At 34.3% G+C, this 13,792-nt stretch overlaps 2 protein-coding genes across 2 annotated transcripts; both read right to left on the reverse strand.

Annotated features, from left to right (window-relative positions):
* Window positions 1-334: 334 nt before the first annotated feature.
* Window positions 335-1,575, reverse strand: LOC136813935 (uncharacterized). Its single transcript, XM_067070449.1, has 5 exons — window positions 1,572-1,575; window positions 1,318-1,398; window positions 1,058-1,156; window positions 893-931; window positions 335-627 (listed from the first exon to the last, which is right to left on the reverse strand). Exons 1-5 carry the CDS (start codon window positions 1,573-1,575, stop codon window positions 335-337), a joined length of 516 nt encoding a protein of 171 aa, XP_066926550.1.
* Window positions 1,576-2,188: 613 nt separating this feature from the next.
* LOC136813936 (uncharacterized) lies at window positions 2,189-13,296 on the reverse strand. Its single transcript, XM_067070450.1, has 12 exons — window positions 13,225-13,296; window positions 12,920-13,037; window positions 12,627-12,705; window positions 12,337-12,433; window positions 11,924-12,226; window positions 10,696-10,878; window positions 10,227-10,389; window positions 3,728-4,281; window positions 3,065-3,599; window positions 2,737-2,866; window positions 2,427-2,571; window positions 2,189-2,304 (listed from the first exon to the last, which is right to left on the reverse strand). The coding sequence occupies exons 1-12, from the start codon at window positions 13,256-13,258 to the stop codon at window positions 2,189-2,191; spliced, it is 2,457 nt and encodes an 818-aa protein (XP_066926551.1). The 5' UTR covers window positions 13,259-13,296.
* Window positions 13,297-13,792: the final 496 nt, after the last annotated feature.

Raw genomic sequence — 13,792 nt, forward strand, 5'->3', positions numbered from 1 at the left:
TCTGCAAATCATGCTGATTTGAAATAATTAATTCAAGTTGGAAATTACAAATGGAACTAGGAAAGTTAAATAACTAAATGATATCATGTATATATGTTCATAAAAAAATTATAGAAATTTATTATCTTGTCTTGTCTTTGTAGCATAAGAAAATATCTTGCTTGTTAATTTGATAAAATTCAAGTAAAAGAAAATGAATATCACTTAAAAAGTGATATCTGAGATATTGTGTTGATTCTTGATTGTTGTACAAACCAGATGAAAGAATTACTAAATATAATAAATAATATTTAGAACTATTTACAAAAGTTTATAAAAAAATAAAATAAAAATACTAAAGACACTTTTGTAAACACCTTGTGTACTTCAATTTCAATTCGCTATCATCCTTGTTTTCTCTTGATGTTGGCTTTTGAAGTACTCCAGTAAGATTCATTTCAAGCAAATTCAACTTCACTTGAACTTTGGCACATATTTGACCGTATTCTTCTTTGTACGAGCTCTGATCAGCTTGAAATTTTTTTCTTACATCAGCAAATTTGTTGATAAGATCCTCATCGGGGAACAGTATTTTCAAAAGTTGCACAGTTTTTGATTCTTCACTGCTCTTTGTTATGGATAGGAGCCCTAAAATTGAAACAATTGAAGGACCTCTAAAACCCTTTGTTTAAGTTCGTGCAAATCTATACATTATAATAATTTGATCCCAAATAGATTTTCTTTTTCCCCATTTTTTATACCCTAACCTGTTTAACATCAACAATGCCAAAAACTTTACCCTGTAAGCAAAGAGCTATATCTATGGGTGGTTGTAAATAAATTATTATTATTATTATTATATAATATTTCGCTTGAAAATTTTAATATAAGTGAACATTTGGTATTTACTTACTTTCTTTGGTCTTTTTCTTTGATTTTGGATTTTTGGAACCTATTAAATTATAATTGATATTGATTAATAAGGATTCTGAACTGCATCTGATGAAGGCATACATTCCTCCCAACCCTATTTAGCCTGGGCCTTTTTAAAGGTTTATATATAATGTGATTACTATACCTCTTAGGGATTGCTGTGATGTTTCGATGTTAGATTGAGCAGCTGCTGAATTGTTCATCAACGTTAGTGTTTCTGCTGATTTATCAAAAGCATCATCACCTGGAATAGGGTAAATAAAATTTTATTGTATGTTATTATTTTGAACCGTTTTTTTCATTTACTGGGTAGAGGGATTATTCAAGCATTGTTAAAGTAATTGTTGTAATTCATATATCATCCAAATAAACTCCCCATTTTCCCTTCCTATAAGTTTCTTTTACCTTGTATAGCTGATTTGGACGCACAAGGAATCGATGAGTCGGATTGTGACGAGCAGGATGCCCTTGGCACAGGAGTTGATGCTGTAAAGGTAAAAATTCAATGTGACATTTTTACAGTTTGCAAACTTTTTCCTTTATGAAATTACACAATACAAAAATTATGCGTTTTTATAAACAATGGCCAATTGTTTGATAGAAATTTAAAATATGTCAGTACTGTTTTTAAACTATTGATTAAATGTTTCTAGACTTACACATGCTTTTGTAACATGGCTTGGAAATTGAAGGTGGATGCCACACGCCGCACACTGGCTCCTGGGACTTCTTATCTAAAGGTATGTGATTTTGCTATTGTTGATGTAACTTTAGAAATTTAGCTGAAACTTCAGTCTTTTGCACTCAGGATTTGGTTATTTAAAATAATTTCTCTTTCTGAAATAAAATTTCTGCTTTATAAACCGAGAATAAAAGCATTCTTAGGATACCTTTGATACAACTCATATTTGGTGTGGATAGAGTCAGTTTGTTGAATGGAGTTGTAGGCGTCTTGTTGAGTTGTTTTGATGTAAACATAGATCTTTGTGAAAACGGTGATTGTTTTTCTGTAAATGTAAATTTTAATTGTAAAGTTACTTTGCTTTTTCTCTTATTAGGCATAGAGGAAATATAATGTTACATCTGTCATTCACACTCACTTGATTTTTCAGGTGATATTTCAGTATTGTTACTGTTTTCATTACTTCCAGTGAGATCAACTTCCATCGTTCTTTGTCCTAAGGTAAGAAGTTACGACTTGAAAATATGTCTTTGAATTGAAAGCTTCATGAATAAAATGATATTTCAGCACATATGCAATATTACTTTCCACCTGTTAAGATCTACCTCTACACTTGAAACTTAATTCTTTACCTCCTTTCTCAGGTGATGTTTCGATCTTATCACGGCTCTCGCAACATTCAGAAGAATCCATTTCCATTGATGTTTGGTCTAAAAGGTAAGAAATTTGATATTCCTTTTACAGGTATTTTAAGAGCCATTCTATGGGAATTACAGTGAGTGACTACTCTTTGATGGGCTTTGGGAGGAAAAATCAAATGTCAATGTTGTACCGTTTTCTTTTGATTCTGAGACATCAGCAAATTTGAACAGTCCACGTTTAGCCCTAGAATTTTTGTTCCCCGCTTGTTTCTTGCTTGCCTTCTTTGTCGTGTTTATGTTGCTTACTGACGTTTGCTTGTTCCTTGCTTTCTTTGACTATAAGGATAAATTTAGGCAAATAATATATTTTTCAGGGGAATTAGTTTGGTTGACATTTCAAAGGGTTATTTTCACAGGAATTCGATTTTGTCGATCTCAGCTATATAAGTGTATGTTCAGTTTGACTACTAGGATGAAACTTGAGAAAATTCATTTTTTTACCAAATCTTTCCCTTCATATGGATTGGGCTTGTTTAAGCTCGAGACTATTCTCTTCTTTCCATCTTCTTCCAACCTTAAGAATGCAGGTAGTTTTCTGTCCTCCAATTTGCTCCATTTATCTGCAAGATACCTAATTAATAGAAAATATAGCCTGATTTATTGATAATTCCAATCTTGGTAGACTTTTTGATTGAGGGTGGGTGCAGTCGCAAAAACTCATTAAAATGGCATTGTTTGTTGTTGCCCATCATTTATATTAGAGTTGATTAGTAGAGTAAGACTAAGACTAGATTATTTTTCACTATTTCTGATTTTTTCAAATACTCACTTGTGTTCTTTTTCTGTGGAGGAGCTTCTGAAATGATGGATCGATGGATAGGTTTTGTGGTGGGCTTTTGACAAATCGAAAAATTCAATACCATTGCGTTTTTCCTCCCAAACGTCACATTCAAGGAAATCGCTGATTCTCTCCAGATGGGCCTGCCAATCTGACACGTTATCCTTGATTAAATCAAAAGGGACAACAGTGTTAGTTCTTTCCTCTTTCAGTTTTTGACCATGTTCACTGATTGAATTTTTGCCTGTGCTTATTTTAGATCCAAGGTGCTCTTTCCAATCCTTTCGAACTTGCCATCTGGTCAAGCAAGTCTTGATGACATTGTCAGGAAGATGGTTTGTGCACTTTTTGGATACGTCCTTGAAAAAGGTAAACGCTCTTTCCTCATTTTCCGTATTGCAAGATGTAAGCGCTACCAAACGATACTGGATCGCAGCCTCTCTCACAATATTGTGTTCGTATTGACCGTAGAGTTTTCTCGTAGTCAATTTTTTACCGATCGGCATCAATTTCTTCATCAACATAGCTAAAAGTAAATAAAGGGACTCTTGCAAACCTATGTTATTATTATTTTCTTATTTTAACGTCACTTTGAAAAAACTTAGAAACATTAGAACAGGGAAACCATAAAGCTAGAGTATTCTGTATACTGACCATGCATGAATGTAACGTTGTGAAATCGTAAAATTTTCACTATGTCACGGTCTTTATCGTCAGCGTAGGCGATTTCTTGGATTTCAGCAATTTGTTTCATTAATTCTAAGAAATCAGGTTCAATTTTTGTTTTCACCAACTGTATGACATCAATCAGACTTTGACGATAATCTTTAGCTCGTTTGACTTGTTTTGATCCGAAGGATGCCTTCACTGCCCTATCGAATAAATCCTTTTCATTATCTTTCAGGTGTTTTGGAATCTCCAGATATATGTTTTTGATATGGCCACTGATTCCATGAAGGGGCTCAAAACCTAACACTTCGTAATCCTCAAGTCCGACCGCAGCGAGCTTTGTTTGTTTGCTTCCATACAGCAAAAATGGAAGATGGTGGATTCCATGATAGGCTTCGGCTAGCATTTTCCGATAATCATCTGCTTTCTCATCACCGTACAACTGAACATCTCGATCCATCAAATCGCGAACGACTGCATTCACTTTCATTCTCTCAAGGACATCGATGGATTTATTGGCAACGCACCTCCTTCCATGGCTATAATAAATATTAAGAATTTGTAATTTAGAAGTGAATAATAAACGATGTACAGTTTTATTGAAAGATATCTTTTCTTTGGTACAATAAGAACAGGGTTACATGTCCTTGGTGGAAAATTTTTGAAAAGAAGGGCTAATACAGTAGAATTAGGACGAAGGAGGGGAACTTTCAAAAACATTTTCCCAAAAATTATAAGCAGGGGGGGTTGGAATAAGAATGTCCTGGGTGAAAATTAATTAGCGGGAGAGGACGGCTATTAGGTACCCGAGAGTACGTCACGAACATCCCTTGCCTCGTTTTGAAATTATTGTCAATTATTGAAATTAACTCCCAGCGTATTTTATTAAAACTACTTTCTACTGATAAAAAACCATTTAATTTCTCAAGGGAGACCAATGAAGTATACACAGGAAAAATTAATAGATCACAAGCTTTGTGAAATGTCGTTTCCAGATTTGGGAATAGGTGGGTTTCCCAAACTAATCACAAGGTTGGGATCCTGCAACTCTTCACAAGGTTGTCAAATGCAATTTCACAAACTTTAAATCTGGATGCGGATATTCGGATACCCTGGTTGGGAATTTTAATTTCTGGAGCTTGTGAGTCACAGTTTCACAATCCAAAAATGACAAAAACCTAACCGATTTATTTTTGTCCAGACCTTTTGTTAGCCTAGATTGACGCTGGGAACCAGCAAAAACGGGTCCAGATGTTACGTTTACCAAACTTTGTGAAACATCATTTCCCAATAAAATATTACGTTTTCCCCCATATTTGGAATTGTGTTTGAATTAGGGTATGGTCGAAAATGGATCTAGATTTAACTTTTCCCAAACTTTGTATAAAAGCACTTCCCAATGTAGAACTTAGCTTATCCAAACTTGTCCTGAAACTGTTTGAATTAAGGAATGGTCGAAAATGGATCTGGATTTAACTTTTCCCAAACTTTGTAAAAAAGCACTTCCCAATGCAGAACTTAGCTTATCCAAACTTGCCCTGAAACTGTTTAAATTAGGGAATGGTCGAAAATGGTTCTAGATTTTACTCTTCCCAAACTTTGTAAAAAAGCGCTTCCCAATGTAGAACTTAGCTTGTTGGTCGAAAGTGGATCTGGGTTCTACTTTAAAGCACGTTTGAAATGCAATGTGAATATAGGTCTCTTGCTTGTTTCTATAATATCTAAAATACAATTATATTGAAGAACGATTTTATTAAAATAAAGTAACAAATACAGTCTTGAGCAATTTTAATACATGTCCAGAAAATATATCCCAACCATTTACGTGTTTTACGCGTTTACATAGATTTAAAATTTTTAACGACATCCACAGAGAACCTTTAGGAAAAGATGAATCCATGAATAGCTCCTGTAGTTCAGTATCGTTCAGCAACTGACATAACTTCCACTCTCCATTAATTTTTGCTTTCTCTGTAAGTCGGTGGTTTACTACGTCATCTCAGTCATCTTGTCGATTTTTACATTGTCTTCAGTCAATAACATTAGCTATTAATTTGATAATTAGCTAGTAATTTGTATAATTCTCATCAAGGAACTGAAAATATCGATACAACCAAATTTCTTTTCCCACCAAGATATTGCGAGCCAATGATGTCGTTTTGGCGTCTTTCTTTGTTTCCATAATAGTAATTTGCTGAATTTTTACGGTAATTATCTAATCTAAAGAGCAAAATAAAAATTAATGATAAAAATGAAACTTATTTCAAATTTATTCTATCAAAAAAACTCCCCTCCATGCTGTTACCCCAACAAAAATATTGTATGGAAAGAAAATATCAACGAATAATGAACAGAATTTGAAAATCTAGCAATGAAAGCTGATTGGACAGATTCATTTTGAATCTTAAAAGCTGATTGGAGTAGATTTTCATTACGTAATCGAAAATTTCTCTCTTTATATATTTTTCCTATAAAAATCTTATGAAATGAAATTTTGCTATCAAATTTGGTATGGAAAAAATTCTTTTTCAATTTTAAAATCCATAAAATTGAAATCAAAGTAATAAAACTTACCGATAAAGAAGTTTATATTTCTTGTGATGTTTAATTTATCTTTCCATTGTTTCCTTTGCAATAGAAATGTGTAAATCACACACAAGTATTTTTCACACCTCTACACCTTTCCCACACATAAGTATTGAAGAGAACAATTTGCTTTCTTTCGCGTTGATTTTGTCCGTTATTCCATGTTTGCAAATTTCCTTATATGGAAGACTTTTTCACAGTTTTACAGTTGTATTTTTGATAGCGCGAAAATTCGTTTTCTTTCAAAACTTAAAAAATATCGGAATCAAGCAAGAAATAAAGTGCAAGATACTGCTGGCTATCAAAAAGCAACACTTCAACTCAACAAAGTAAGTCAACTTGTAATTTATCAAACAAATCCAAGTATTTATATTGTTTTGTAGCTGAAAATAGTATAGGTTGACATATGCAGCCGGCGGAGAGATTTTTTAGAAATATGTGTTCTTATCTTCTAGGAGACCACATGTTATGAACTTCGATTTTCTTATACAAATAAATGATGTGTTGTTCTGATTTCTAGGAAACTTTTATCGCACTATTTGTCTCCCTAAACTTTTTGATATACTTGTAAGATATTTGATTTTTTCCACGAAAAATGTGTTCTGAAACTTTCTAGGGTTACCAGGCAACAATATCAAATAATTATTATCTATATTATACCCCCTATCTACTTAAAAGATGTGTTCTTTCTAGGGTTACCAAGACAATAAGAGCACGTTTGGTGACCTTGGTTATACCCCTGTCTCGTCAGAACACACCATTATTTCTAGCTGATTAATTTTCGAAGATCTTATCAGAACATATCAAAATTTCTAGCTGAAACATACTCTCAGAACACAACGGAAAAAAAGGTCGCCTGCTGATTTCAAACTGAGTGTCTTTTTCGTATTTATTAGTTCTAGTATACTATTACAGTCGACCAGGTCGACTCTCCATAACTCGAATGTCTCCTGATGTCTCACAATGTATCACTCGAACATTAGGCTGTTTTTCTTCTCTAAAACTCGAACACCCCATAACTCGAACGACTACGTAGTCGTAGTATACTGGACTCTGCTTGAGCCACAATAACTGGACTGTTGTACCAAAACTCATTACTTTTTCTACTTTTCACAGCTTGTACCTAGTTTGGAAGGTGGCGAATCCTATGTTATGGAAGTAACAATCCAGTTGTCGTCTTCATCGGTTCAATTTCAGTAACGAACGTTAAACTGGTCGATCAAGCTCTCCAGGAAAATTATTTGGAATATTTGGATTTTCGCAGTGTATCAATGGACAATAGATCAAAACCGTACTGCCGACTAAGCTAATGAATTTCACCATGGAGTTTTGTAAATACGTCAATTTTCATCGGTGAAGTCTCGTTTTATTTTTATTTTTTTGGGATTTCTTTAATAGGGTGTGTTTGGTTTTAGCAGTTTCTTTTTGTATGATAAAATTTTGGATAGTCGTAATATCCCTCTTTATCGTAGAGATTCTGGTGGAATTCCAATGATCGATATTGAGTCGTTTGAGCTGTGACTTTAGTCCACCTTATTCATTTGTTCTTTTGATTATGGATATTACGATTATCACTTCAAGTCAATGTACTTATGACAATTTATGAGGAATTTTTCGAAAGGGCTTTATGCTACTTTTGGTCAGCATTTTTTAAACCGAGTTTAATTAAGTTACGATTCTGGTTAGCCAAGTATACTTGAAAACTAACAGGTAAACGCTTGAACGTGACGAAAAACAAGTCACGTGCGAGGTGGAGGTTGACCGTGTTTTTTCCTTCACAGCAAGTCATTTAAGCAAGTTTTCAACTTCACTTGCCCTCGGTCGGTTAAGCACTCGCGGTCAGTCTTCACGTAGCAGGTTGAAATCCAGCTGGGCTACGTGTTCGTCGATGGCTGTCTTTACGGTTCCCGAAGGAATACCTCCCGCCAGATCTTAACGCTGTTCATTACTTTTAAGAGTATACTCTTTTGAGTAATGACGTAATGTTTCGGTATCAAAAATACACATTATTTCAATACAGTTTTACTGTATTTTATATATCAAAAACATACTATTTCAAAGTCTGACCCTAAACCAAAGCTGCACTTAAACCAAACCATTTCACACATCCAGGTTGCTTGATTTTATTAATGTAACATTAGAATAATTATCTTTGCCTTACATGCTGAGAACAAAACTAATGATAATGTTATGGATGTTTTTTGAAAGTAATTACTTTTTTTTTTTATGTTTTTAGAATTTTGCACGAGTTCAAACTCTAGTAATTGCATTTACCACAGATATCTAAGCCCGAAGGGCTAGATTTGCAGCTTTAAGCTTTCTCCAGCAAAAAAAAGTGAAGCTAAAATTTGACTTTTTAAATTTCGTGCCGATGGATAGGATCTAGCATTTTGATTGTTTTCGGAGCGCGATATCAAAAAAGTTAGGTGGCAAACGCTATTTCACATCTCTCAAGCCGGTGAAATTGCATATTTTAGTCACGTGACTCTGGTAGGAAATCCTTCCAAAGATGAGCTTCACTTTTTGAACAAAGCTGCAAATCTAGCCCTTCGGGCTTTACAGATATCTGTGGCATTTACTAAGTTATTTCTTCATTTTTATCATTTTTCGTCATTGTACATATATGTATATTTTTTCATTGTAAAAGTTGGATATAATATTAGATCATAAAACATTCGGAAATCCCAAATTAGGCTATAGGAGAGATACAGAAATGAATTTTTCCGAATCGGGTGTCTAATTAGAGTGAATCCATGTTATTTTGCATCGTTATTTTCAATATCCCAATCTATGGTAACCACATAACTTAACCTTGTGAAATGGAATTTAACAAGCCTATTTTTGAAACTTGTGAAAACAATTTTTACATTGCAAAGACTAAATTAAAAGATTTGTCATAGCAAAGAATAAAACATTCCCAGGATTCGAGAAATCCCAAATCAGACCAAAGAAAATGTCTCTGGGGTCGGAAATTGACTTTTCCAAACTTGGTATCAGAATAATTAGTTCCTATGCTATTTTATATTGTGATTTTCAATATCCCAAAGATATTGTGGTATATACAATTAACAAACTTGTGAAATGGGTTTTTACAACCTATTTTTCTTAAGCTTGTGAAAATAAATCTTTTTAACTAAAAAATACCCAGGATTTGAGAAATCCCAAATCAGAACTAAGAAAATGTCTTTGGGGTCGGAAATTGATATTCCCAAACTTGGTATCAGAACAGTTAGTTCCTATGCTATTTTACCTTGTGATTGTCAATATCCCAAGTTATGACGTATACAATTAACAAACTTGTGAAATGGAACTTTACAACCTATGTTTTTAAACATTGTGAAAATTAGATCTATCATTGTGAAAATCAAATTCACGATGACCTTGTGAAAAGAAAACTTCAATGTGAAATAAGAAAACCCAATGTTCACAATATCCCAAACTTTATTTCACAAACTAAATTTTGAAAATCCGATTTTTAAGGGCTGGAAACGACGTTTCACAAACTTGTGATCTGCTAATTTTTTCCTGTGATAAGCCCGAAGGGCTAGAATCTAATCTCTAACCTTTCCCAGGCAAGAAAATGTGAATCCTTGAATATATCATTGACGACAGATTGAATCTAGCAATTCTTTTGTTTTCGTGTGATATTCTTTCCGAAATTTTGCGGTAAATTTTAGTTTCAATCTGTCATTTGTGTAAAATTCGAAATTTTGCGGTAAATTTTAGTTACAATCTGTCATTTGTGTAAAAAACAGGCGGGCCGCGCAACTTCGGTAGGATTTGTTGGCTTTAAATCCCACCAAAGAGATTCGATTCTAGCCCTTCGGGCTTATACTGCATTGGTACTAACTCAACTCGGGTTTCGGACTACAGGTTTTGAATAAATTTATAAAACTACCTGGTCGCAATCAAAACATCAATCCGATCCTGTAATGTCTGATGTTTTGCTTGAAGTGTATGCCCGATGTCAGTATTTCTATCAGCTTTGACATCACACGACCAGCAAAAGTAGTGACCACCTTTCTGATGACCTGCTTCAACTTGGCAAGCAGGAGCATCTCCTAAAACAGAAAGAAATGTGTGCTATTTCAGGCTATCAAGCAGATTTTTCCTTAATGGCGTTTTTATTGGACAAAAATGTCCTTCATCCGCCAAATTTTTCAAGCTAACCGCCAAAATTTCTTCCACTACAAGTAGATTAAATCAATCACAATCATTTTAAATGCAGCACGAATCTTAAGACTGCAATGTTTGAAATGTTTGGAAATCCCATTTTAATTTTTAGGCTTTCAGCTGGGATGAACTGCCTTATAAAGAATCTTCGAGAATTTGTAAACGCGTAAAGGTAACAAAGCTTCAGGATGTACCTTTGAAAAATCTTATACGATCGACAATATTGACTCCAAGAACTTTGCAATCATGCTTGTTCCAAGCCATTACGTCTTTGAGTCGAACATCGCTATACATTAACTGTTGTCCACTAGATGGGCAGCGAGCCAAAATATAGGGAATTGGCATCTCTACTTCAGCTTGGACAGATGTCTCTTCTCCTTAAAAAAGTAAATCACTCTTTTAAAATTTCTTATGCTTCTTGTATTTTTTGGTAACACAGGCGAGGAAATTTTTTCAGCCCATCCTGCTGGAATTATTTTCCGTTGAACTTTCCGAGAAAGAATTTCAAAAAAAAAATTCGGCAACGAATCGCTGAAGGTTTTCTTTTGAAAAATATCATAAAGTTCCTTTCACTAATTCCCACAAAATGATATTTCATACCTTCAAAAATTTTAAAATACGAAAGTACGAATGCGACATCTCAGGTACCTTATCGGGGAAAACTTCGTCGGGGAAAAATATTCGTCACTTGCTGGTAATTGGTAAACAACGCATTAAGGCTGGGGAAAATTTTCGTCGGGGAAAAAGATTCGCCACTTGGCTAGACTAGAGTCGTGTAATACTAATAATACCAAATCTAATGATAATGATACGGGATTTAGTTTGTATAAAATTAGACTAAAATTGTTCCATTCATTACTTTTTGCTTTATTTCTACTATGTATAAATTAGTCGTCTAGCTTGCTAGACTACCACTTGGCCAAAGTTTCGTCCCTTTTCCCCGACGAAGTTTTCCCCGATAAGGTATCGTTTACTTTTTCCGAGGCGAATCCGCTAAAATATTTCTTCAAAGTGCTCAAATGGAATTTCATCCCAAAATCTTCGCTTACAAGACCATACCCTATGCGGTTTGTTTTTTCTACGAAAAAAATCCTTTGTCCCAAAAAAAGCCCTTTCCATGAAAGTTTTTTGTCAGCAAAACAAATCTTGCTGATTCGAGAATTTTAATTCCAACCTCACAAATGGCTTAACGGGAAAACTTTCTGATGTTAGCATAGTTTTAGACTTTAAACTGTCGAAATACCCAGTTGCTTTTTAGACCTTTGTGGGGGAGTTGAAGTTAGCGGGATGGAAATTTAAGAATGAATTATAACAATTTTATTTGATTTCAGTAAGTATATTTCACGGAGCATATTTGGATTCAATAGCTCACGCAGCATGTTAATATGTAAATGGTAAATATAATCTAAACTGTAACTCTACCTGTCTCTTTAAAGTACTCGTCGTCTTTCAAGAATATCGCCGGATCGTAAATAGCACAAAACATAACAAGCAGATGAGATGCATTTGAGATAGGAGATCCATCGTGCCAACAAGCGATGGTGCGTTGTCTTTGAAGAATTTTCAGCTGATCGACACTTCCAATTTGTTCTTGCATTCTTTCAAATTCGTTCGTTCTCGTTTCGTCGGACAACGATTCGTAAAATTCGTCTGGTTTCAAGCGGAAAAAATTTCGATGTGCTTTATTCATCTCTTCTTTGACCCAATCGATTGGAAATTTTCGTCCTTTAAGGAAAGATAAAAGCTATTTTTGAAAACAGGGAAGAGGGCGAGGGAGAGAAAGAGAGAGAGAGTTTTTATAAATACACAAATATCATTTATCTTTTTCAACTGACCTGATACTTCAAAGGTTTTGATTTTGATTTCATCGCCATCCATTGTCATGATTTCGAACGTTTGCGGAACAATCATTTCCCCGGCAGCGTAACGACCCTGTAAAAAAAATAAAAAAAAAATATTTAACCAAGACACAGGAACCAGGACACAATGCATCTGCTTCTAACAAGCCCGTGTACAAGTGTACTGCAGAAATTACATTTTTAACACTTTGAGGAATAAAATGATACCAGGTTTATTTTTTTAATAAATCATCAGGTCTCTAGTCTATACTAAAAGAGGTACTTACATCCTCTATCATTTTGTCAAGGTCTTCTTTCACTTCTTTATTGGAGGGTGCAACTGGAATCGATACATCGTCGGGCAATCTATAAAAGTATCATTTTAGTATTGGCTTTCTGTTTTTTTATTGAACATACGCTATCTAAAATTATAATTAAGTGAGGCTGAAAAAAGTATTTTGTTAAAACCTACAATGGGGCTCACAGAAATTTGTGATTTGTATCTAAAAGAATTGGTTATTTTTGTGTTAAATTGAAACCCTAATCAAATATTGAGCTTAATTCAGTTGGTGATATATACCGTAACTTTGCCTTCCTTATCTTTTTACCACCACCGCGTCTTTCAAAACCAGATATATCAATATCTTCATGTTCAAAATATTCTTCCAACACTTGCCCTCCATTATCAGGGAATTTACCTAAAGAAAAATAAGTAGGAAGCAAGTTTTGAATTGGGAAGGGAATAAAATGTACCAAAAAATTTTTTGTATTTGGTAAGAATGTAAGAACATTATAAATGTTAGTTAGGAACACAGTGCACAATTTTTTATCAAAGTAAATGTTCTGTTTCTAAATGCATAGAGAACGTTACAGAAAATGTTTTACCGCTACTATTCTTCATTTCATATTTTCTTGCCATATTGTGGAGGTCGAGTTTTGATCCGGCTGGTAGGGATTTAAGCTATTTAAAGAAAAAAGAGTACATGCTGATGAACTAGACATCGAAATCATCACCGCTCTTACTCTTACACGCACGCCCGGTCACTTTCGAAGGCCTGGAAAATGCCCTACTAGTGTGACAATGTGTGCTAGTGTGCTTTTTCACTATACGGCTAGTATTGAAAGTAATGGGCTTAAGTGTCGAAATCCGACGATACAAGCCCATAGTAATTTCTTTCGGGTTCAAAGGCTATCAAGCATGCTTAACTGATATTTTCGACTGGGTATTTTTCTTGCCATATTACAAATACTGGTTCTATCCTTACAAAAGTTGTGTGAGCACAAGAACGTAAGTTTAATCAAACCTCTTCAACGCATCCATCAAAATCACAAGTGTAACTATCAAGATTACCGACGTGGTTGCGAGCCCGTTTTAAACCTTTGGCAATTTTCGTCTCATTCAAAGCTGTACGTGAACATGCTGCCGGATAACTTTCAAACCCATTTGTCATCC

Source organism: Clytia hemisphaerica, unplaced genomic scaffold (assembly GCF_902728285.1).
Source record: "Clytia hemisphaerica strain Z4C2 unplaced genomic scaffold, Clytia hemisphaerica genome assembly, whole genome shotgun sequence".
Classification (NCBI taxonomy): Eukaryota; Metazoa; Cnidaria; class Hydrozoa; order Leptothecata; family Clytiidae; genus Clytia; species Clytia hemisphaerica.

Bases quoted from the DNA above. Each gene is read 5' to 3' on its own strand.
- LOC136813935 (XM_067070449.1), bottom strand. The intron at 1,157-1,317 runs GTAAAAGAAACT...ACCCTATTCCAG, and splicing joins GTCCAAATCAGCTATACAAG to GTGATGATGCTTTTGATAAA. The intron at 628-892 runs GTAAGTAAATAC...TTTCAATTTTAG, and splicing joins AAAGAAAAAGACCAAAGAAA to GGCTCCTATCCATAACAAAG.
- LOC136813936 (XM_067070450.1), bottom strand. From the start codon at position 13,258: ATGGCAAGAAAATATGAAATGAAGAATAGTAGCG. The intron at 10,390-10,695 runs GTACATCCTGAA...TTTCTGTTTTAG, and splicing joins TCGTATAAGATTTTTCAAAG to GAGATGCTCCTGCTTGCCAA. The intron at 2,572-2,736 runs GTAAAAAAATGA...TTATCCTTATAG, and splicing joins CATATGAAGGGAAAGATTTG to TCAAAGAAAGCAAGGAACAA.